Here is a 25,597-nt window from a genome sequence, read left to right on the forward strand (position 1 = left end):
CTGTGAAGCGCCTTGGGACGTTTCACTGCGTTAAAGGCACTATATAAATACAAGTTGTTGTTGTTTCCAGCATTTTCTGCTGGAATTTCAGATTTAATGTGGGGGAAATTTGAAAAGCTGCACATCATTTCATTGTTGCACCTCCCCACAGGTCATCATCATCATCATAGGCGGTCCCTCGAACGAGGATGACTTGTTTCCACACCAAAAGGGATGAGTTCACAGATGTTTCAATGGAGGACCCGATGTTCCAGTCCTGAACTCCAATTGAGGGAGTGGAAGATGCCTGTGTGTGGATTTTTTTAACGTGTGGTGACCGTTGGACACCAGCCACCACACGGGCTTGACAGAGCTCGGCCTTTATCCAGTGGCAAGGGTTGAACCAGGACGACTGGAGACCTGCTCTGCTGCACGGACCTAGTGCGCACACATATCGCAGTGTGGGCTAGCCCCGTGCTGCCCCTGGGCCCTCGGCTCTTCTGGGCCCCGCACCCTCATTTGCCGCACCTTCGCCCGCGATCTCTCACCCTTCCTCCACCACCATGGCTCTCGCGCCATGATTACCATACAATGTAACAGGGTCAGAAGTAATCTCAGGCTTTACCTCACTGGCTGCTGCTGGGAATATTGCAGTTTGTAAATATTGTTATATATAATATAGGAATAATAAGTGAATGACGTTGTAGAGCTGTAAATTTTTTGAAGTGTCACTTTGACCTGTATTAGATGATCAGAAACAAATGATCTCACTGAAGACACTCTATGTAACGCTTAAGTGAGTAGGCCATGCCCACAACAGCTCGACAACTTTCTTAAGTTGTGATCAGTAATCAAGTGCCCCCTGGAGAAATTTAGAACTCAGCAGAGGAGGACAAAGGGTTTGATTAGGGCAGGGAAAATGGAGTACGAGAAGAAGCTTGCAGGGAACATTAAGACGGATTGCAAAAGTTTCTATAGATATGTAAAGAGAAAAAGGTTAGTAAAGACAAATGTAGGTCCCCTGCAGTCAGAATCAGGGGAAGTCATAACGGGGAACAAAGAAATGGTGGACCAATTGAACAAGTACTTTGGTTCGGTATTCACTAAGGAGGACACTAACAACATTCCGGATATAAGAAGGGTCAGAGGGTCTAGTAAGGAGGAGGAACTGAGGGAAATCCTTATTAGCCGGGAAATTGTGTTGGGGAAATTGATGGGATTGAAAGCCGATAAATCTCCAGGGCCTGATGGACTGCATCCCAGAGTACTTAAGGAGGTGGCCTTGGAAATAGCGGATGCATTGACAGTCATTTTCCAACATTCCATTGACTCTGGATCAGTTCCTATCGAGTGGAGGGTAGCCAATGTAACCCCACTTTTAAAAAAAAGGAGGGAGAGAGAAAACAGGGAATTATAGACCGGTCAGCCTGACATCGGTAGTGGGTAAGATGATGTAATCAATTATTAAGGATGTCATAGCAGCGCATTTGGAAAGAGGTGACATGATAGGTCCAAGTCAGCATGGATTTGTGAAAGGGAAATCATGCTTGACAAATCTTCTGGAATTTTTTGAGGATGTTTCCAGTAGAGTGGACAAGGGAGAACCATTTGATGTGGTATATCTGGACTTTCAGAAGGCTTTCGACAAGGTTCCACACAAGAGATTAATGTGCAAAGTTAAAGCACATGGGATTGGGGGTAGTGTGCTGACATGGATTGAGAAATGGTTGTCAGACAGGAAGCAAAGAGTAGGAGTAAATGGGTACTTTTCAGAATGGCAGGCGGTGACTAGTGAGGTACCGCAAGGTTCTGTGCTGGGGCCCCAGCTGTTTACACTGTATATTAATGATTTAGGCGAGGGGATTAAATGTAGGATCTCCAAATTTGCGGATGACACTAAGTTAGGTGGCAGTGTGAGCTGCCAGGAGGATGCTATGAGGCTGCAGAGCGACTTGGATAGGTTAGGTGAGTGGGCAAATGCATGGCAGATGAAGTATAATGTGGATAAATGTGAGGTTGTCCATTTTGGTGGTAAAAACAGAGAGACAGGCTATTATTTGAATGGTGACAGATTAGGAAAAGGGGAGGTGCAACGAGACCTGGGTGTCATGGTACATCAGTCATTGAAGGTTGGCATGCAGGTACAGCAGGCGGTTAAGAAAGCAAATGGCATGTTGGCCTTCATAGCGAGGGGATTTGAGTACAGGGGCAGGGAGGTGTTGCTACAGTTGTACAGGGCCTTGGTGAGGCCACACCTGGAGTATTGTGTACAGTTTTGGTCTCCTAACCTGAGGAAGGACATTCTTGTTATTGAGGGAGTGCAGCGAAGGTTCACCAGACTGATTCCCAGGATGGCGGGACTGACCTATCAAGAAAGACTGAATCAACTGGGCTTGTATTCACTGGAGTTCAGAAGAATTAAATGGGGACCTCATAGAAACGTTTAAAATTCCGACGGGTTTAGACAGGTTAGATGCAGGAAGAATGTTCCCAATGTTGGGGAAGTCCAGAACCAGGGGTCACAGTCTAAGGATAAGGGGTAAGCCATTTAGGACCGAGATGAGGAGAAACTTCTTCACCCAGAGAGTGGTGAACCTGTGGAATTCTCTACCACAGAAAGTTGTTGAGGCCAATTCACTAAATATATTCAAAAAGGAGTTAGATGTAGTCCTTACTACTCGGGGGATCAAGGGGTATGGCAAGAAAGCAGGAATGGGGTACTGAATTTGCATGTTCAGCCATGAACTCATTGAATGGCGGTGCAGGCTAGAAGGGCCGAATGGCCTACTCCTGCACCTATTTTCTATGTTTCTATGTTTCTATGATTAAAGGGGGAAGGACACTCCAAAAACTTTTTGAGGGCATTAAACACAAATTTTGCAAATGCCCCCTGAACACTCTGTTTAAAGCCACATGTAAAAACCAGAGGAGAGTGGGGGGGGGGAAACGTCGTGGCGTGGTGACGTCAGAGGGGGTGGGCGGGGCAATTTGCAAAGGCCTGTCAGACAGTGAGTGACAGCGGCGTGGGCCAATGAGGGGCGGCAGCGGCTGCAGTGGGCGGCGCGCCACGGGCAGAATGTGGACAGGGATACAGTGTCAGTGGGAGAGGCAACGTTACTATAGCGAGAACTGGCTACCCACCGCAACCCTCAGCTGGCCCGGGGGGCTCGCTTTACAGCACGCTGCCAGTGCATTCTAAACAGCAGCAGCCAAAACAGTTAGTGGCAGGGGAGGGAAAAATCCAGCTATTGTCTCTCCCTCAACCCCCCCCCCCCCCCCCCCACTTCAAGAGGGTCAAGATGTCGGTTGCCGGCTTGAAGAAGCAATTCCATAAAGCCAGCCAGGTAGGAGACGCCCCAATGCTGCCAGTGCCACTCTGCCTGCTGTCACAGCTTGCAGGAGAGTGAGACACTCCTTTAATGGCACTGGACCCAGTAAGGGTAGCCACAGGTTATGCATATATGTATATGTGTGTATGTGTGTGTGGGGTGCAGGATAGCTGCGCCCTCCTCTGGGACGTGCATAATTGCAAATGCAGACTTGATCTGCAGCCTGAAGATTTATTTTTCTTCCAAATTGCAAATTACTTTTTCATATTTTCCTCCCCGCCCCACCTGATGATTGACCTGCAAGGTTGGGTGATGTCCCCCTCCCTCCCGATTTCATATTTAATTACTGCTTTAGTTGAATAAACATTGCCCAAACTGAGCGATTGCAACCTCTGAGGCTGGTGGCGAGCAATCCTCAGACTTGTCCTTTTTGGCTGCTTTCCATCTGCGGCTCCCCCAGGACTGATTTTTGAGCTGGTGTCACATTGCATGAAAATGCCCCCCCTCCAGTTCCCTCCTGCGTGCATTGTACCGCAGGCACGATTTAAACCTCCAACTTGTGCAGTGGTGTGGCAGTCCATGCTCTGTGAAATTGCAATTCTTGAAATTGAATGTATACATATCTGTGGTGTTTCGCAATCTTGCATTGGCAATGATGTTCAGTGTCGAACTGGCAATGGTTAAGCAGACCGTTAAAGTCAGGGAGAAGGCACGCATCTCGTGTGTGGATCAAGCTGCTGCCTGTACGGTTGACAGGGAATGTGGAGAAGGCTCTGTTTTTGCATTGTCGCGGTGGGAATGTGTTGTGCATGTTGTGGATGCCTTATTTCAAACGTTGTGGCTGCCTTGTTTCAAACGTTGTGGCGTGCAGGCCAGCAAAAAAAAAAGCAAAACACAACTTAAAAGTGCTGTAAACCGGCTGACAAATAAGCTTGTAGGAAGAGGTCGACAAATAAATCTTAAGCTTGTAGGAAAGGGTCGAAACAGTGTGGTTGGAGTAATTTGCTGCAATTCCAAATCCTGGAATTGCCAGTAAATACTCCACATTGGGTGATGTACTGTATCGTTTTGCCTGTTCTATTGATAACTTCTTCAGTAATCAAAAGCACAATTGCACGACTAGACTTGTGAAACATTACTAGCAGCCAGTGGAAGTGTTGAGTTAAGGAAATCAATTGTGGAGTGGGTAGAGGAAGGTGAAGAATAATTTCTGAGGAGGTTAGTAAAATCAATACAATTCATTCCCTCACTGTCAACTGCCAGATAGGTGCCAATGTACTACAGCGCCAGTATCACAAGTGTTTGATGTTCCATAATTTACAATTGTCCTCTTGCTATATTTTGTTTATACAGGAAAAGCTTCCTCTGTTCTTTTACAAAGGCTATCTTTTTATTTAAAAATATGATTTGTTTATATTATCTTGTTTGTGAACAGAGATTGGACGGATGTTTGGCAGCTTGACATACTAGTACTTCCGTTCATGCAAGGCCAGTGAGATATTGGGGCCTAAGTTTGTGTTTCTGAACTCTGCTATTAATAACTGATGTGCTAGAAAGAGCAGGCAAGAGAGGGAAAATAAATTGGGAGAAAGATGGAAGCAAGAAAGCATGGAATGGGATTAGGCTGTGCAGCCCATTCCTTCCGTAGACTGTGTACAATCCACTTGGTCAGTTTAATCTCTTGTGGGAAAGTCTTGCACAATTGCCACCCCTTATCACAAACAGTAAACAAGCAAAGTTACAGATGATTAATCCATTCTTGCACTTCCATTATTTAACCCGAGCTTGTTGCCCTCCTGCATTGCTCCCTGATCCATGGAGGTGTTCGGCAAAGTAATCACCCAATCTGCTTTTGGTCTTCCCTATGGAAAGAATTGTGAGCAGCGAATACAGTGTACAAAGTTGGAAGAAGGGCAAGTAAATTGCTGTCCCACCTGGAGTGCTTTGGAGCTTGGACAATGTAAGAACAAGTTCAGCCAGGTTGAGGAGGATGGTGGATGGAGAGTGGTTGGTTGGGGGTGAAGGTGTAGAGGCATTATACATCCAATGGTTACATCAAAGCCTCCCTGATAAAGTGCAGCATCCCCACTGACACCTGGGAGTCCCTGGCCCAATACCGCCCTAAGTGGAGGAAGTGCATCCAGGAGGGCACTGAGCACCTCGAGTCTCATCGCCGAGAGCATGCAGAAATCAGGCGCAGGCAGCGGAAAGAGCATGCGGCAAATCAGTCCCACCCACCCCTTCCCTCAAACCAGTCCCACCTGTGACAGGGACTGCAGTTCTCGTATTGGACTGTTCGGCCACCTAAGAACTCATTTTTAGAGTGGAAGAAAGTCTTCCTCGATTCTGAGGGATTGTCTATGATGATGAGGAAAGGAAAAAAAGCAGAGGGCTGGGGGGTTGGCAGTATTGATCAGAGACTATTATAGCACTGGAAAAGGCTGATTTAGTTAACGACAGAATCTATTTGGCTAGAAGTAAGGAACAAAAGAGAAGCTAATACGCTACTGGGTGTTTACTGTCGGCCACCAAATAGTGGGAAGGAGATAGAGAAGCAAATTTACAGGCAAAATTGCAGAAAGATGCAAGAAATACAGAGTAATGATAGTGAGGGCCTTCAATTATCCTAATACAGACTGGGATAGTAACAGTGTAAAGGGCAAAGAGGGGGAGGAATTCCTGAAATATGTAGACGAGAACTTTCCTGATCAGTGGGTTTCCAGTCCAATGAAGAAAGAAGCAGAAATAAATCAGAAAATGCTGGAAATACTCAGCAGATCGGGCAGCATCTGTGAAGAGAGGAACAGAATTAACGTTTCAGGTCGATGACCTTTCATCAGAACTGGAAGGAAGGAATCAGTGCTGGATCCAGTTATGGGGACTGAAGTGGGGCATGTTTCAGTGGGGGAGCATTTGGGAAAGCGTGATCATAATGTCATTCAGGCTTAGAGTAATTATGGAAAAGGACAAAGAACATTCAGACCTGAAAATGCTGAACTTCGGAGGAGGGTTAATTTCAGTGCGTTGAAAAGGGACCTGGCCCAGGTGGATTGGAATCGAAGATTGGCAGGCAAAACCGAAATGGGAGGCCTTCAAAGATTAGACAGTTTGGGTACAGACTAGATACATTCCCACAAGGGGGAAAGCAATGACATCCCTGGATGACTAAAGATATAGAGATTAAAATGAAACAGAAAAAGGTTTATAGCAAATATCTGGTTCATAATATAATAATGAAACTGAATATAGTAAGTACAGAGGAGAACTGAAAAAGGAATTAAGAGGGACAAAGAGAGCATATGAGCATAGCTTAGCGGCTAACATAAAGGGGAACCCAAAAGTCGTTTATAAACATGTAAATAGTAAAAGTGATTAAAAAGGAGATCATCTTGTGGAGACAGAGGGCATGGCCGAGGTACTAAATGAGCACTTTGCATCTGTCTTCACGCAAGAAGAGAATGCTGCCAATGTCTCGGTAAAGGAGGAGGTAGTAGAGATATTGGATAGGATATAAATAGATGAAGAGGAGGTAATTGAAAGGTTGGTAGTAATCAAAGTGGAAAAGTCACCGGGTCCAGATGGGATGCATTCTTGGTTGCTGGGGGAAGTAAGTGTGGAAATTGCAGAGGCCTTGGCCACAACCTTTCAATCCTCACTAGATACAGGGGTGGTGCCAGAGGACTGGAGGGTTGCAAATGTTGCACCGTCGTCCAAAAAAAAGGAGAGCGAAAATCAGGCAACTACAGGAAGTCAGTCTGACGTCGGTGATGGGGACACTTTTACAGACAATAATCCAGGACTAAATTAATTGGTATTTGGAAAAGTATGGGTTAATAAATGAAAGCCAACATTGATTTGTTAATTGTAAATCGTGTCTGTGGCTCAGTGGGTAGTACCCTTGCTTCTGAGGCAGAAGGTTGTAGGTTCAGGTCCCACTCCAGGAGACTTGAGCACAAAAATCTAGGCTGACACTCCAGTGCGGCACTGAGGAAGTGCTGCACTGTCAGAGGTGCCTTCTTTCCGATGACATGTAAAACCGAGGCCCCATCTGCTCAGGTGGATATAAAAGATCCCATGGCACTATTTCGAAGAAGAGCAGGGAAGTTATCTCTTGGCCAATATTATCCATAAATAAATATAACTACAAGACAGATTATCTGCTTATTATCATATTGCTGTTTGTGGGACCTAGCTGTGTGCAAGTTGGCTGCTGCATTTCCAAAATTACAACAGTGACTACACTTCAAAAGTACTTCATTGGCTGTAAAACGCTTTTGTACGTCCGGTGGTCGTGAACGGCACAGGTCTTTCTTTTTGACAAACTTGATTGAGTTCTTGATGAAGTAACGGAAAGGATTGAGAAGGGTAGTGCTGTTGATGTATATATGGACTTTCAAAAGGTGTTTTTATAAAGTACCACTTAATAGACTTGTTAGCAAAATTGAAGCCCATGGGATTAAAGGGGCAATGGCAGCATGGATACAACATTGGCTAAGAGGCAGAAAGCAGTGAGTGGTGGTGAACGATTGTTTTCCTGACAAGCGGGAAGTATACAGTTCTCATATATATTAATGACCTAAACTTATGTAAATAGGGCATAATTTCAAAGTTTGCAGATGACACAAAACTTGGAAATGTAGTAAACAATGAGGAGGATAGTAACCAACTTCAGGAGGACATAGACAGACTGGTGAAATGGACAGGCACTTGGTAGATGAAATTTAATTGTGAATTGATACATTTTGGTAGAAAGAATGAGGAGTGGCAATATAAGCTAAATGGTACAATTTTAAAGTAGGTGGAGGAACAGAAACCTGGGGGTTATGTACCCAAATCTTTGAAAGTGGCAGGACAGGTTGAGAAGACTGTTAAAACGCATATGGGATCCTTGGCTTTATAAATAGAGGCCTAGAGTACAAAAGCAAGGAAGTTATGCTAAACCTTTATAAAACACTGGTTAGGCCCCAGCTGGAATATTGTGTCCAAGGCCTCGGAGAGGGTGCAGAAGATATTTATTCGAATGGTACCAGGGATGAGGGACTTCAATTTTTTGGAGAAAAGCAAGAAGCTGGGGTTGTTCTCCTTAGAGCAGAGAAGGCTAAGAGAAGGTCTGATAGAGATATTCAAAATCATGAAGGGTTTTGATGAGAATAAATAAAGCAAAACTGTTTCCACTGGCATGAGGGTCGGTAACCAGAGGATACCGATTTAAGGAAATTGGCAAAAGAACCGGAGATGACATGAGGAAAAACATTTTTATTCGGTGAGTTGTTCTGATCTGGAATGCACTGCCTGAAAGGGAGGAAGGAGCAGATATTATAGGGAATTGGTTAAATACTTGAAGGCAAAAATGTACATGGTTCTGGAGAAAGAGCAGGTGAGTGGGACTAATTAGATAGCTCGTTTCAAGAGCCGGCACAGGCTAGATGGGCCGAATGGCCTCTTTGTTGTGTATAAGATTCCGAGGGGGTTTGACAGGGTATATGCAGAGAGGCTGTTTCCCCTCATGGGGGAATTTAGAACTGGGGGCACAGTTTCAGAATAAGAGGTCGCCCATTTAAAACGGAGACGAGGAGGAATTTCTTCTCTTGGAGGGTCGTGAATCTTTGGAATTCTCTGCCCCAGAGAGCTGTAGAGGCTGGGTCACTGAATATAGTTAAGGTGGAGATAGATAGATTTTTGAAAGATAAAGGAGTCCAGGGTTATGGGGAATGGGCAGGGCAGTAGAGTTGAGGCCAAGATCAGATCAGCCATGATCTTATTGAATGGCGGAGCAGGCTCGAGGGGCCAAATGACCTACTCCTGCTCCTATTTCTTATGTTCTTATAATTATATCAGAAATGAGGCCCTGGTCTTGACACCTCTCCATCCATGAGCCTTGCTGGGCAGTTAATGACAAGCCTGAGCAAGACAATCAGGCGATGGGTTAGGGCTGTATTGCACTCAGATTTATCATTGAGGCATTTTTCTATGTTAAAGCTGCTATATAAATGCAAGTAATTGTTGCTACTTCCTGACTTCACCTGTGCAGCAGATGACTTATGGAATCTTCCCAAATTATAGCTTAGTACGATTTTTACAGTGTATGCTACTTTGTGCATTTCCACTACATATTATTGGAGTACCCACACTGAGATTAAGACTGTCTCGGGGTCAGTATCCACTTCTCTGCACACAAGTGCTTCATTTCCTTTGTGTTTAACTTTTGTGGCTTTTTCTGAAATCAGTGTCTTATTCTCTGGGGGGGAAAAAACACACACAATAAATCCTTGGCATCATACTTGTAAACCAATATCTTTCAAGGATTCTGTTGTAAATGTTTATTTTCCAGTTATTGCTGTTGCATTAGAAGTTAAACTACAAAAACAATCTAAAACTTTATGCAAACTATTTGTGTTCTGCCTTGGGTATCCTTTTATATAATGCTGTAAATAGATCACAATCCAGAAAATCTATGCATTGCTAAAACACTGGTATGTATGTTAGTTGTGAGTAACCTGGCACTGATGGACATTTCTGTGGTAATATATAGCATCCAGTAAACATTTTACTGACTTTGTCTCTTCAATCTCGAATTTAGAACTAGGGGGCATAGTCTCAGAGTAAGGGGCCGCACATTTAAAACGGAAATGAGGAGGAATTTCTTCTCTCGGAGCCGCCATGAGTCTCTCGCATTCTCTACCCCAGAGAGCTGTGGAGGCTGGCTGGGTCATTGAATATATGTAAGGTGGAGATAGATGGATTTTTGAGAGATAAGGGAGTCAAGGGTTATGGGGAATGGGCAGGAAAGTGGAGTTGAGGCCAAGATCAGATCAGCCATGATCTTAGTGATTGGCGGAGCAGGCTCGTGGGGCCAAATGGCCTACTCCTGCTCATATTTCTTATGTTCTTATTTACTGCTTTCTTTGCTCTACCTCTTCTATCAATATGCACCTCCCAGCCCAAGATTTTAGGTGTGTTCTGCCTCTACAAGCTCAGCATTCTTCTCTCAGATACAATGGGCTGCCTGCTACCTTCTGAGTTTGATATAAAAAACGACAACTCGGCATAAAATGCCACTCGTCACAAAATTTCAGAATAACTTCAGTCTGGCGATGTTTGAACGAGTTTGACTCGTAAGCAAGTATTTGACTTTATTACTTCAATAGTTCGGCTTCCAAAACTGTTTAGTCTGATCTCACTTATGCTCCCGATGGAAAATTTCTGATGGATTTGTAAGATTGTTTCCAAGCCATGTGATAAGGCACTGAAGCCCAGTGCCTGAAAGTAACATAGAAGTGTGCGAATTATCATCGAACAGTCTGGTCCACGTAGTACGTTCTGGAATTCTGTGTTCACTTCCCCCACCCTACCCTTCAACATCCACTAATGAAAAAAAGACAGACTTGCAAGACTTGCATTTATATAGCGCCTTTCACGACCAGAGAAGGTCTCAAAGCGCTTTACAACCAATGAGGTACTTTTTAGAGTGTAGTCACTGTTGTAATGTAGGAAACGCGGCAGCCAATTTGCACACAGCAAGCTCCCACAAACAGCAATGTGATAATGACCAGATAATCTGTTTATTTGTTATGTTGATTGAGGGATAAATATTGGCCAGGACACCGGGGATAATTCCCCTGGTCATCTTCGAAATAGCGCATTGGGATCTTTTACGTCCACTTGAGAGAGCAGACGGGGCCTCATCTCCGACAGTGCAGCGCAGCGCTCCCTCAGCACTGCACTGGAGTGTCAGCCTAGATTTTTTTTTTGTGCTCAAGTCCCTGGATGGGACTTGAACCCACAACCTGCTGAATCAGAGTGCTACCAACTGAGCCACAGCTGACACTCATAAATGTTCTCACTTCAGTTCTCATGACAAATCTTCTGCAAGTGGAACCAACTCCTATCTATCACAGCTCTGCTCTATCACATTGAGAAGTGGCCCAGACGTGAGCCAGTGCTCTTTGAAACCAACCACTAAGATACCCGCAAGAGCAGTTGGAAGTGACTAGGCATCTACAGTTCTCTGCTAACCTTCCCGCAACTACTTGATGCCTTTGCTTAATATTCTGACTGTGGTGAAGCTCACAGTATGGAGAATTGAGGGCATAAATCTCCCATCTTGGCTCTGTAAGGGGTGGTCCCGGGGGTCAGGTTCACCTCTGACCTACTTGAGCAGTTTGAATCGCTCCCACTCCCTTGGGTGCTAGACTCTGGATTTATTTGGGGGATGTGATAAAGTGCAAAAGACCACTGGTTTGGTGCAAAAGAACTTTGTATTTTCTTATCCTTAATAAAATCAATGTCACACTTATTATTACACTAATAAAGAACAGTACATCACACAGTCAAAGGGGTTGCAGTGAAAATTACACCTCCCACCTCCCAGATACCTAATACTGGCTAAGTTAGACTCCAGGACAGACGGGGACTATGCTTACCAATCCTTTCTGGTCAGTTAGCGGTAGTTCATGGTTTCGGGGTTCGTTGGATTCTGTAAGTTCTGCTTGCCATACCCCGAACGTCGGAGAGGACTTCTTACTGCGCAATCTTCAGTTGGGTTGAGTCCGCTGATGCGGTAGGGCGTGTTTTGGATTTGTGGGGTAAGTACCTGTTTTCCTTCGTTAGAAATAGGTTTCAAAGTACTTTTAAGTAACATTTTCACCTGTTGATAGTCAGGCCTAGATTGTTGAGTGGAAACTTTCGATTTTTTGGTTTCTTCCTTGTGAAGTTTTGTTTCGAGGTTGGTCGATCGTGGTGGTTTTAGTGGTACCACGTTGGCTGTGGTCGGTTGCTGCCACGATGGTGATGTTCTTCTTTCCTTTTCAATTTCAGGATGTCGAGGCTGGAGAAGTTAGTTTACAACTATCGCATTGGTTTCTCTCCCTTCTTGATGGCATAGGCGTAGTATGGCACTAGCACAAGCAGTGTCTCTCGAGGCAGTAGCATAAGTAGCAGCAAAAGCATCGCATACCCTTTGTTAAAACAGAGGCCCAGTTATACTGATTGAGCTGTCCTAATCTTCGTGCCGAATCAGTCCTGAATTCTTTGTTTAATTTTGGCGGGCCTGAGAATTCTTTATCATATTTTGGCAGGCTTGTTAAAAGTTAATATGTCTCGGGTGGGTTGATCTTCTAAATCTGTTTCTTGATGGAAATATTAACTTGGTAATTGCAAAGTTCTTTTGTGCTTGGTTTTTGCATGCAGGCTAGAGTGGGCCTTTTGTTTTTATGCATAGGCTGAAAATGGCTTTCCAGGTTCAGGTTGATGGCTGGCCATCTCTGAGTTAATTGTTGCAATGTTAATGTCTCTTGTGGAGAAGGGTTTTCGAGTATCCATTTTCCAGGCAATTTACTTTAGTCTCAATGCCCCAGACAGTCTAAATAATCAAACTGGCTTCTTTGAGGGATAGTTCCTTAGCCCCTGTCCACACAGGTTCAATCTGCTTTGTAAAATCCCAAATTCGATTAAAGTTCATAGTTTCTTCCATGTGCACTTTAGGATTTCAAACTTTCTGGTAGATAGTTCCAAATTAAATTTCCTTTCCAATGAGTCCAAACACTGGGGGGGTTTCCCAGGAATTTTGCCCTTCTACAGCTCTTACTACATACTGCACCACAATATTGAAGTCATTGTTGCTGTCTGTTATGTTTTGGGCATACCCTACACATAGTAAGGGTGATTGTCGTGATGTGTCACACATGCTGCAGCAAAGTCTCTTGTTTTGGTGGAAAAAAGTAGTCTGTGTTGGCGAAGGCAGTGTGCATATGTAGAATATAACATCCGCAAGTGAGTTACAAGGTTTATAATCTAATCAGGCACTTCAGATGACACCATGAGCTGCAAAAACAAAGCACAAGCTGTTCAAAACGCCATTTCAACCCTGAGATAATTGACAGCCTTGAATTTATGTTTTGTTATTTTGTATAATAATGTATAATTATGCTTTTTAAGCTAAAATTCAAGGTACAATTTGTTAAATGCAGTCAATTTGCACTGCGAGAGAACTCCACTTTCTTCAAATGCTTTAATATGATATTTATGGACAGCAATTAACATTGCAATGCTGCTGCTACAGGGTTCCTAGGGAAATCGATTCATTCTAGCATTACTACAATGTGGAGTACTGCACACACTTTTGGTCTCCTTACCTGAAGAAGGACATACTTGCTTTGGAGGTGGTGCAACGAAGGTTCACTCGATTGATCCCTGGGATGAGAGGGTTGTCCTATGAGGAGAGATTGAGTAGATTGGGCTTACACTCTCTGGAGTTTAGAAGAATGAGAGGTGATCCCATTGAAACATAGAATATTCTGAGGGGGATTGACAGGGTAGATGCTGAGAGGTTGTTTACCCTGGCAGGAGAACTAGGACTAGGGGGAATAGTCTCCGGATAAGGTGCTGGCCTTTTAAGACTGAGATGAGGGGGAATTTCTTCACTTAGAGGGTTGTGAATCTTGGGAATTCTCTTCACCAAAGGGCTATGGATGCTGAATCGTTGAGTATATACAAGGCTGAAATAGATTGGTTTTTGGACTCTAGGGGAATCAAGAGATATCTGGATTGGGCGGGAAAGTAGAGTTGAGTGTGGCTCGAGGGGCCATATGGCCTACTCCTGCTCCTAATTCTTATGATCTTGTGTACTACACACCAATTGGCTGTAGAAGTGCTTTGGGATGTCGAGAGAGAAAAGTGCTATTTCCTCTTTTTTTTAGAAAATAAAACAACACAATCCCAGGTACTATCACATGTGCTGGGTTTAACTGTTGTTTGCCCATAAATAATGAAGCACAGAATTAGAATGTGTGCGTGTCCTTTAGTCCAGATGCCAAGGGACTAATGCCTGGCCTATGGGTACGAGACCATCATCACCATAGGCAGTCCCTCGGAATCGAGGAAGACTTGTTTCCCTTGACGAGACCACAAGGCACTGCAAACACCTCCTGAGGCAGTTCCTGGTCCATCGCTTTGCATTTACAGTAGGATGCCCCCGGAACAAATCTTATCACAAGCAATGAAGTATAGTCATTGCTGTTTTGTAGGGAAATATTATTTATTTAAATGTTATGGTCTTAAAGAGGCAACAGCTACACCCTTGGAGCAGAATAATACATCCGGCATTATCGGCTACAACATGGTCCTTATAAAACAGCAACACCTCCATCCAGTCCATTACTGGAATTTCCAGTGAAGATCTGCCAATAATTAATAGAATAAACCATTATATGTCCATGTCTGCTTTTGTCACGCTTTCATGTCACGCTTTCATCTGATTTAATCATCCCGTTTATAATTAGTGTTTTTGCAGATTTCTTCATTTTCATATCTAGGACTAGGGGGCATAGTTTCAGAATAAGGGGGTCACCCATTCAGAACGGAGATGAGGAGGAATTTCTTCTCTCAAAGGATTGTAAATCTGTGAAATTCTCTACCTCAGAGAGCTGTAGAGGCTGTGTCATTGAATATAATTTAAGGTGGAGAGAGACAGATTTTTGAATGATAAGGGAGTCGAGGGTTATGGGGAGCGGGCAGGGAAGTGGAGCTGAGTCCATGATCAGATCAACCATGATATTATTAAAAGGCGGAGCAGGCTCGAGGGACCAAATGGCTGACTCCTGCTCCTATTTCTTGTGTTCTTATGTTCATATCACTTCGCAAGACATCGCAATAGTACTAGAAATCATACATTTATTTCTTAGATTCATAGAAACATAATGCACAGAAGGAGGCTTTCGGTCGGTCGTGCCTGTGCTGGCTCATTGAAAGGGCAGTTGCACTAAGTCCCACATTCCTGCATTTTATGTGTAACCCTGTAAGTTCCTCATCCCCAAGTATCTGTCCAACTGCTTTTTAACATTAGTTATAGAATCAGCTTCCACCACCTTTTCAGGTAGAGCGTTCCAGATCTCGACAACTCTGAGTGAAAACGTTTCTCCACATCTCTTCTCTAGCTCTTTTTCCAATGATTTTGAATCATTGTTTCAGTGTTCATTATTTTCTAATTATATCTTTATGCTGTTGCTATTTAATGTTAGTCCTTTTCTTAGCTGGCATCCAATCCGTTAACACCTTTCCTGACTCACTCTCTCCCGACTCACCCTTTCTCTCTCTCTCTCTCCCCTCACTCTCTCTCTCTCGCTCTCTCTCCTTGCTCTGGGGCTGCGGTCTCTCCACAGACCCCCTTCCACTGCTGGACTTGGCTTCTTCTTGCGTCCAACCAATTTAACACCTTCCCCTCGCCACTCTGCATGTCCCCACCTGACTGTATACTGCACCTGCTGTCTAAGCAGATGCAAGTCCGCTCAATTCCCCACCCACCTTCCCTGTCCAGCCCACTTATTTGCTGCGTGACCATTTCACATTGCTGCCTGCCGAACTGGCCACTTCATTTCCTGACCGAGTGCAGCCTGCTTCTGTTGCCATAGCAGCCACCAGATCTCCACTCCACTCTCCCCAGAACGTGCTTCATCTCCGCTACCATCAACGTGACACGCCCTCTCCGATAATACCAGCTCTCTGAACGGCTCTGCTTAAGTCGTATGTGTTGTCTTTACTGGTTTATTACGCTTAACGCAAAGTCATCCAGGAACCTGCTGAAATCATAACACAAATGGAAGGCATGGAGATGTTTGACCAGGCCAAAACTGACAACCTCGAAACAGGCAGGTGAGAAAGGTTGAACACTGTTCGTCATGGAAACATAGAAAATAAGTGCAGGAGTGGGCCATTCGGCCCTTCGAGCCTGCACCACCATTCAATATGATCATGGCTGATTATGCAAATTCAGTACCCCATTCCTGCCTTCGCTCCATACCCCTTGATCCATTTAGCCGTAAGGGCCACATCTAACTCCCTTTTGAATATATCCAACGAACTGGCCTCAACAACTTTCTGGGGTAGAGAATTCCACAGGTTCATAATTCTCTGAATGAAGAAGTTTCTCCTCATCTCAGTCCTAAATGGTTTACCCCTTATCCTTAGACTGTGACCCCTGGTTCTGGACTTCCCCAACATCGGGAACATTCTTCCTGCATCTAACCTGTCCAATCCCATCAGAATTTTATATGTTTCTATGAGATCCCCTCTCATTCTTCTAAATTCCAGTGAATATAAGCCTAGTCGATCCAGTCTTTCTTCATATGTCAGTCCTGCCATCCTGGGAATCTGTCTGATGAAACTTTGCTGCACTCCCTCAATAGCAAGATTGTCCTTCCTCAGATTAGGAGACCAAAACTGTACACAATATTCAAGGTGTGGCCTCACCAAGGCCCTGTACAACTGCAGTAAGACCTCCCTGCTCCTATACTCAAATCCTCTCACTATGAAGGCCAACATGCCATTTGCCGCCTTCACCGCCTGCTGTACCTGCATGTCAACTTTCAATGGCTGATGTATCATGACACCCAGGTCTCGTTGCACCTCCCCTTTTCTAATCTGTCACCATTCAGATAATAATCTGCCTTCCTGTTTTTGCCACCAAAGTGGATAACCTCACATTTATCTCCATGATACTGCATCTGCCATACATTTGCCCACTCACCTAACCTGTCCAAGTCACCCTGCAGCCTCTTAACATCCTCCTCACAGCTCACACTGCCACCCAGCTTAGTGTCATCTGCAAACTTGGAGATACTACATTCAATTCCTTCGTCTAAAATCATTAATATATATTGTAAATAGCTGGTGTCCCAGCACTGAACCTTGCGGTACCTCACTAGTCTCTGCCTGCCATTCTGAAAAGGACCCGTTTATTTCGACTCTTTGCTTCCTGTCTGCCACACAGTTCTCTATCCACGTCAATATATTACCCCCAATACCATGTGCTTTAAGTTTGCACACTAATCTCTTGTGTGGGACCTTTTCAAAAGCCTTTTGAAAGTCCAAATACACCACATCCACTGGTTCTCCCTAGTCCACTCTACTAGTTACATCCTCAAAAAATTGTAGATTTGTCAAGCATGATTTCCCCTTCATAAATCCATGTTGACTTTGACCGATCCTGTCACTGCTTTCCAAATGTGTTGCTATTACATCTTTAATAATTGATTCCAACATTTTCCCCACTACCGATGTCAGGCTAACCGGTCTATAATTCCCTGTTTTCTCTCTCCCTCCTTTTTTAAAAAGTGGGGTTACATTAGCTACCCTCCAATCCATTGGAACTGATCCAGAGTCTATAGAATGTTGGAAAATGACCACCAATGCATCCACTATTTCTAGGGCCACTTTCTTAATATTCTGGGATGCAAACTATCAGGCCCTGGGGATTTATCGGCCTTCAATCCCATCAATTTCCTTAACACAATTTCCTGACCAATAAGGATTTCCTTCAGTTCCTCCTTCTCGCTAGACCCTCGGTCCCGTATTATTTTCGGGAGGTTATTTGTGTCTTCCTTAGTGAAGACAGAACCAATGTATTTGTTCAATTGGTCTGCCATTTCCTTGTTCCCCATTATGAATTCACCTGATTCTGCTGCTGCCTGAAATACCCTGTTCAGTATATCTACTCATTCAGTACATATTATTCTTCCCCTTGCAAAAAAGGCTGCTTTTAACAGAAGGCTCCAAGGTCAAGCAGGCAACGGGGCACAGCAAGTCAAACCCCTCACGTTCTGTAAGGAGACCATAATGGAGGTCATCATTGGGAAGTCATTGAGGGCATGGATGATATGCAAGCTGGTGGAAACGCATTTCTGGTGTGTATAATTATAAGTGCAAGTGTGTTCCAGCAGGTGTAAAGCAGCACGTGTGGTGTCCCACGTAATGTCTGCGATTGAACACAATGTGTAACTATCCACAAGTACTAAGCATGTATCCTTTTCTTCCAAATATGCCAATCCCCCAAAGCAGCAAGCTATTTCCTGAACGACCAGTCTTACCCCAACATTCAGCCTCACTAGGACTTGAAGCAGGCACCACCCCAGATACACCCACACGCACTCGAGAGTTTAACTGATTTAGAAGGGAAAACACAGGGTGAGTTACTTATCACGGATATAGATTAGGCAGATGTGAGCTGAAGATGAGCTCGTTGTCAATGAGTGGAGTTGCTCCTCTTTTCGCGGCAACTTTCCAGAACCAACTCTTCAGTCAAATGAGGAACCCTCGATTTCCTTAAGTTATGGGTGTCATTGATATTGCCTGGAAGTTGTGCATTGACATACAGAATTCTTTGTTGTTGGTTGAACACTGCCTGGATGTTCATCGAGTGATCGGTTTTGTGTTGATGAAAGCTATGGGTTGTGGTAAAGGTGCTTGGGTAAGTGTGGTCGATGGTGACCTATACCGAGGTGTAGGGCGGGATGGCGCTGAGCACCTCGAGTCTCGTCGCCGAGAGCGTGCAGAAATCAAGCGCAAGCAGCGGAAAGAGCGTGCGGCAAATCAGTCCCACCCACCCTGTCCTGCAACGACTGTCTGTCCCACCTGTGACGGGGACCGTGGCTCTCGTATTGGACTGTTCAGCCACCTAAGGACTCATTTTTAGAATGGAAGCAAGTCTTCCTCGATTCCGAGGGACTGCCTATGATGATGATACCTGGGTATGTTGCACCTTTCGCAATATCCTGTGCGCTTTTCCTGCTGTTGTGGAATCTGCTGCCGAACTTAAGTGTGTTCACGATCAGTGGTGAACAACAAACTGGCTGATCCTTGCCAAGGTTCCAGCCAATACGAAGAGGATCCTGTGGCAAAACCGGTGAGTACTGTTATCGCTCTTATTACCATTGACAGGACAATAGCTGTTCCTTGGCTACAGGTCTGGTTCCGGGGCAAGATAGTTATACTGTGAATCCCGTAGTATTCTTTGGGCAGCTGAGCTAACTTTGCTGTCCACAGTAGACACAGTGCCTGGGGCAATAGCGGTTATTGGTGGTCCTCCTCCGTTGATCTCAGGTGGGCTTCCTCTGCTGCTGCTGCTTCCCTCTTGCTCCTCCTTTGCAGCAAAGCAGATTCACCCATGTTGCTGTGGAATCAAACAGTTCAGTCACTCCTGATCCTATATTTCCTGCTCTTCTCTGCACTGGACTTCGTTCTCCTGCATTAATGCCATCTTTGTGTGTTGGACAGGGTTATCTCCCAGAGGAATTTTGGAGTGTGTGCAAAAATGACTGAACTCTCTGCTTTTTGCATAAAGTCAGCACAGTGGATGTGTTAACCTCAACAGAGGATTTTAACTCCCAGCAATGATTCATTACACGTTTCTCACTGCTCAACTTAATATGTTACATACTTTGATTTCTTCCAAGAAGAAAATGCTGGGTTCATTGGGTAGGGACGGTGGGGTGGAAACCGACTGGGATTTACACCCCGCCCGATTTACCCCTCTATTGACTTGAACGGGAAGCCAATCCGATCGCATCAGTTTCCCAGCAGCGAACGGGTCCCGACTAGCTCAGGGCCTGTGCACCTTGTGCCCAGCAAATATTACTCCTGGAAAATGAGGCAGCGGTCTGGAAATGGTTCTGCCTAACTCCGCTGCATATCTCCGACGGGCCTGCACTTCCTGCTAGACCACTCTCACCCCACCCTCCCTCTTTTCTCCTCCCCCCCCACAAACCACTGTTCAAACAGAGTCCATGAATTAGTAGCATGAAAATAAAGGAAAATTAAAGGGCATGAGGAGCGAGCAGGACAGTGGGCTAGACTATTTTGGTCATGTAGAAAAAATATACCAAAAGACTTGAATGGTCTGTTTCTGTCTTGTAAAATTCTATGATTTCATCTATATTTTTTAAACAATCAAATAATAACTTTGCAGCTGTATTTAAGAAGATTTAGACACTTTGTAACATTTACCCTTTTTGTTTCAATTATTCCCAGCCCCACCAGATCCTGGGTGCTATGCAGAGGGGACAGAGACCCAGCAAACTGCCACATTTTCCTTTATCTTTGTGTCTGAGGTGCCATTCTAGGAAAATCAGCAGTAATTACTTCGTAAACTTAGCATTTCATCTGAAACAGATTGTACTTTAATTCGTTTTTTTGAGTTCTTGGAAATTGTTTAAGCGATTAAATTGCTGGCATCCTAAATAATATGATTCCTTTTTAAAAAAAAATCTTGTTTACATATTCCTCTGCAATTAATTTTAGATTGTTTCACTGAAATAATTGAGACAACAAAAGGGGTAAATTTTATGAAGTGTCTAACTCTTAAATACAGCTGCTAATTTATTATTTGATTAAAAAATATAGATGGAATCATAGAATTTTACAAGACAGAAACAGACCATTCAACTCATTTAGTATTTTTTTCTACATGACCAAAATAGTCTAGCCCACTGTCCTGCTCGCTCTTCATACCCTTTAATTTTCCTTTATTTTCATGCTACTAATTCATCGACTCGTTTGAACAGTGGTGTGTGGCAGAGACATTTCAACCACCCTCTGTGTAAAGATTTTTTCCCCCTAAACTTCTCTATAATTCTTTTTGTGACTATCTGAAATTTATGCGCTCTTGTTACTGTCCAATTTTGGCCTCTTGAGCATCCCAGATGTTCAACGCTCCACCATTGGTGACCATACCTTCTGTTGCCAATGCCCTAAGCTCTGGAATTCCCTCCCTCCCCCTCTCCTCCTCTCCTCCTTTAAGACGCTCCTTAAAACCTACCTCTTTGACCAAACCTTTGGTCATCTGCCCTAATATCTCCTTCTGTGGCTCGGTGTCCAGTTTTATTTGATAACGCTCCTATGAACCGCCTTGGCATGTTTAAGGCGCTATATAAATACATTGTTGTTGCAACAGGGTGAATCATTAGCACAGAGAGTGGAGAGCACCAGTTCAAACTGTCACAGGAGAGAGAGTGGAGAGCACCAGTTCCCACTGTCATAGGACAGGAGAGTGGAGAGCACCAGTTCCCACTGTCACAGGACGGGAGAGTGGAGAGCACCAGTTCCCACTGTCACAGGACGGGAGAGTGGAGAGCACCAGTTCCCACTGTCACAGGACGGGAGAGTGGAGAGCACCAGTTCCCACTGTCACAGGAGCATCTAGTTGTGCCCCGGTAACTGCCCCCAAAGGAAGTGGAGTGTGGGAAATTGCACTCCGCTTCCATTGAGGGGTGGTAAGGCCAATTCTGCGGCAGGAGCAGGACTTCCACGCTGGGGGCTAAAATTCCCTGCCCCAAAAGGTTACCGCCCCCAAGGTGGGAGCCTGTGCGGGGAGGCAGAGGGAAGTTGAGAGGAGACGGGGCGGGGAATGGAGGGGAGAGTGGTGGAGGTGGGGGGGGTAGAGAAACCCAGGGCGGGGGACAGGAGGGGCCACATTGCAGCGGAGGACTGGGGGGGCGAAGTGTGTTGGAGGGGCGGGCCTGGGGGCTCTGTGGCTCGGTGCGGGGAGTGTTCAGAGTGGGGTGGACAGGTTGACTGCGCAGATCGCGGTTGGTGGATGTGGTGTGGTTGGCATCGTGGGGTCGTGGCTTCGGGGTGGCCGGGGCTGGGGGCTCGACATCTGGGGGTGTTCGGCATTTGGGAAGGATTCTCACGGGACGGGATGGAACGGGTTGGGTGCAGGGGGAGTGTTCCCGATGTTGGGTGGGTCCAGAGCTGGGGGGGGATGGGGGCACGCTCTTGGGATGGGGGATGGGCTGTTTGGGGCTGGGATTGGGGGGGAGTTGTTGGCCTGTGGGGTTCCCTGCCGTGGAGAGTTGTTGATGCCAGTTCACTGGATGTGTTCGGGAGGGAGTTGGATGTGGTCCTTGCGGCTGGGGGGGTGTGGAGGGGGCGTGGGGGGGAGGTCCTGGGGTGGATGATCAGCCATGATCTTGTCGAATGGCCTACTCCTGCACCTATTTTCTATGTTTCCATGTGCCAAATACCTTTTATTTTAACTGAGGACTGCACTCTAAGGAATCTGTTAGCTCTGTCTGTGTAATGATGTGTGCAGTTTCTCAAGCCTAGAGATTATGTATTATTACAGATTTTAATTTCAAATATTTTAATCTGAAAGAACCAGTGACATTAATGGTCTTTGCTCAGATACTATGAAAAGTATTTAACAAGACAGTAATCCTGTATTAAATAAATACACGAATATTTCATTTATTGCAAAACTGCATTATAACCATGAATATCATTTTCCTGTCACTGTGCATAGTATTGTAATAATTTACCAGTAGCAGTGGTATGAAAATCATTTCAATAAATTGTAGCTTCCATATTCAGCAATGCTTAACGTCTTGTAGATGCTACAGAATCCTAACCAGGTGTAGATGGATGATATACAGTAACCTTAAGGTATTGTCACAAAATATTATAATTGTACATTTAATATTTACAGGGGTTTCATTCGAGTTTTGAAATATAAAATGGCATTTAATTGTATTGGGAAATCACATGCAATGCAATAGATGGCGCATTATCCTTTAACGGGCAGCAAATAATGACTAAAAATGCATTATTGAGCAGTCTGCAGTTTGATGAGATTGAATGGGTGAACTATCTTCTGCTGAATCACTGGTCTATTTATTAGTCTGCTAGAGTGAAAGAAAGAAAGACAGACTTGCATTTATATAGCGCCTGCCCCGACCTTGGGCTGCCCAAAGCACTTTACAGCCAATAAAGTACTTTGAAGTGTAGTCATTATTATAATGTACGAAATATAGCAACTAAAGTGTACACTGCAAGCTCCCACAAACAGCAATGAGAAAAAAGACCAGATAATCTGTTTTAGCTGTTGGTTGTTGTGGAATAAATATTGGCCAGGACAATGGGACAACTCCCATTTGCTCTTCGAATAATGATGTGGATCTTTTATGTCCACCTGAGAGGTCAGATGGGGCTTTGGTTCAATGTCTCATCTGAAAGACGACACCTCTGACAGTGCAGCGCTCGCTCAGTTCTGCGCTCGAGTGTCGTCCGAGGTTACGTGCTCCAGTCCCTGGAGTGAGACTTGAGCTCATGACCTCCTGACTCAGAGACGAGAGTGTTGCCAACAGTGCTATGGCTGACCATCGAGTGAGAACCATTGGAGATGCCACAGGACATAAGAACGTAACAGGAGCAGGAGTAGGCCATATGGCCCCCCCCCCCTGCCCCCGAGTCTGCTCCGCTATCCAATAAGATCATGGCTGCCGCTACTTCCTGATAAGCATTTTTGATGACAAAAAGAAAATACATTTGTGTTATTTTTCAATGTCTGTTTGAGGCAGGACAAGGTAACAGGTTGGGATCACAAGATGAGCAATTCTATGCAAATCATATTATTGGCAATCCGTAATGTCTCTCTTTATGATCACAGGGGGACACTTCTCTGTAACTTTAAACACTGCCTTGTAGCATTAATTTCTGGCTCTGAAGAAAATTGCAATTTATAACTGCACAACCCTTTAATTTCCAGTCTCTTTATAATTCATGGAAATGATTAAAATGGGCCACAACTGTGGCTTTTATAGTATGTTTTACTCAACTTTATTTATGTTTAACATCAGTCTTCAGGTTCTTTCCCTTTCTGTCTAATCACTATAATCACCGTGGGATGCAATGAATGAGAGCCTAACGGCCTTCCAATCACCAAACTGGTCAGACAGTGGCCACTTGTTCTGGATGATGTGTTGTACCTTGCCGTAATGTGACTGCTGTTGCAGCAGTTGTAGAACAACTATAGAACAACTGCATAGATTGGCACTATTTCAGTGTAGGGATGATGTGCTTCTACTGGTTTCCACATTTCTCTGGGAAATTGCTGCACACCTGAAGCATTTCATTCCGGGCCTTCATCAGCTGATCAATCACAGTATTGATTTGAATTGGAAAGTCATTCTTGCACGATCTCCTGTCGAGTCTCATGATTCACCTCACTTACTGCCACGCTCATCATAAGCAGTCCCTCGGAATCGAGGATGACTTGCTTCCACTCTAAAAATGAGTCCTTAGGTGGCTGAACAGTCCAATACGAGAGCCACAGTCCCTGTCACAGGTGAGATAGATAGTTGTTGAGGGAAGGGGTGGGTGGGACTGGTTTGCCACACGCTCTTTCCGCTGCCTGCGCTTGATTTCTGCACGCTCTCGGCGGCGAGACTCGAGGTGCTCAGCACCCTCCCGGATGCACTTCCTCCACTTAGGGCGGTCTTTGGCCAGGGACTCCCAGGTGTCAGTGGGGATGTTGCATATTATCAGGGAGGCTTTGAGGGTGTCCTTGTAACGTTTCTTCTGCCCACCTTTGGCTCGTTTTCCGTGAAGGAGTTCCGAGTAGACAGCTTGCTTTGGGAGTCTCGTGTCTGGCATGTGAACTATGTGGCCTGCCCAGCGGAGCTGATCAAGTGTGGTCAGTGCTTCAATGCTGGGGATGTTGGCCTGGTCAAGGACGCTAACGTTGGTGTGTCTGTCCTCTTGGGATTTGCAGGATCTTGCGGAGATATCGTTGGTGGTATTTCTCCAGCAACTTGGTGTCTACTGTACCACGCTTCAGGAGCTTCAAATGCACAGTGTGATCAGCACGTGCTAATAGTAAAACAAGTTTATTCCTTCTGCTATCAGATCAGAAAATGCTGGAAATCCTCAATCTCGGGTTGTTAACCTTCCTGCTTTTGGTTTGCAATAAACAGAACATACTATAGCAGTTTTTATATTAATCAGGATACAATACTCGCCACCAGCAACCAACCACTACTATATTCCAACTTTAATATGCACTGATAGGGCTAGAATTTCCCTATCCTGTTTTTCTGGTGCCCTTACCCGAGGTGCACTGCGTTTGTCCACCTCCAAGCCCGCCGAAAAAAGACGTCCGTATTCTGGCCGCTCCCTAGCCTCTCCTTGGTCGTGGCGCAGTGTGGCCCAATGGAGCAGTGCCAGGACCTCTGCACATACACGCTAGAGTCTGCGTGCATGTGCAGTAGCTCTTGGCAGGCTGTTTCTGCAAACGCTTGCTGCAGGCTGTGTAGGAGGGGCCCGAAACACGCCGTCCCTAGCCCTGCCCGAATGGGCTCCCTCATCAACTGCCCGCTGCGTTCCCTAAGGTAAGACTTCTATTTTTTATTATTTACTGATTGATTTTGGTGCTTTAGGGGCAAGGTTCCTTCTATTTTATTTGTTAATTAATTGCTTATTACTTTTTGTGCTTGGTGGTGCTTTAAATGTAGTTACTTGCGCCGATTCCTTAACTGTCAGTAAGGTCTTTCTGTGCGGACAAAAGTGGACACATACGCTGCCCTAAGTTAGTTTAGTACAATTTTTTTCTCGTCAAATTGGCATAAATGGTGTAAGTGGCTGGGAACACCCGCTTTTGCAAAAAAGAACTGACCTAACAAAAAACCTAACTACCTCACTTACACTGGCCATATTTGCAACTAAAAACATACACCAGAAAAATC

General features: G+C 44.9%; 1 protein-coding gene across 2 annotated transcripts in view; it reads left to right on the top strand.

Annotated features, from left to right (window-relative positions):
* The first annotated feature begins 3,085 nt into the window (after positions 1 to 3,085).
* sh3gl3a (SH3-domain GRB2-like 3a) overlaps positions 3,086 to 25,597 on the top strand; it is a 168,484-nt gene continuing 145,972 nt past the window's right edge. For both annotated transcript variants that reach the window (XM_070858669.1, XM_070858670.1), the window contains exon 1: positions 3,086 to 3,323. In XM_070858669.1, coding sequence (XP_070714770.1) covers positions 3,279 to 3,323 — 45 coding nt within the window. In that variant the 5' untranslated portion in view covers positions 3,086 to 3,278. The remainder of the gene's footprint in view (positions 3,324 to 25,597) is intronic.

The sequence above is a fragment of the Pristiophorus japonicus genome, chromosome 17, assembly GCF_044704955.1.
Source record: "Pristiophorus japonicus isolate sPriJap1 chromosome 17, sPriJap1.hap1, whole genome shotgun sequence".
Taxonomy (NCBI): domain Eukaryota; kingdom Metazoa; phylum Chordata; class Chondrichthyes; family Pristiophoridae; genus Pristiophorus; species Pristiophorus japonicus.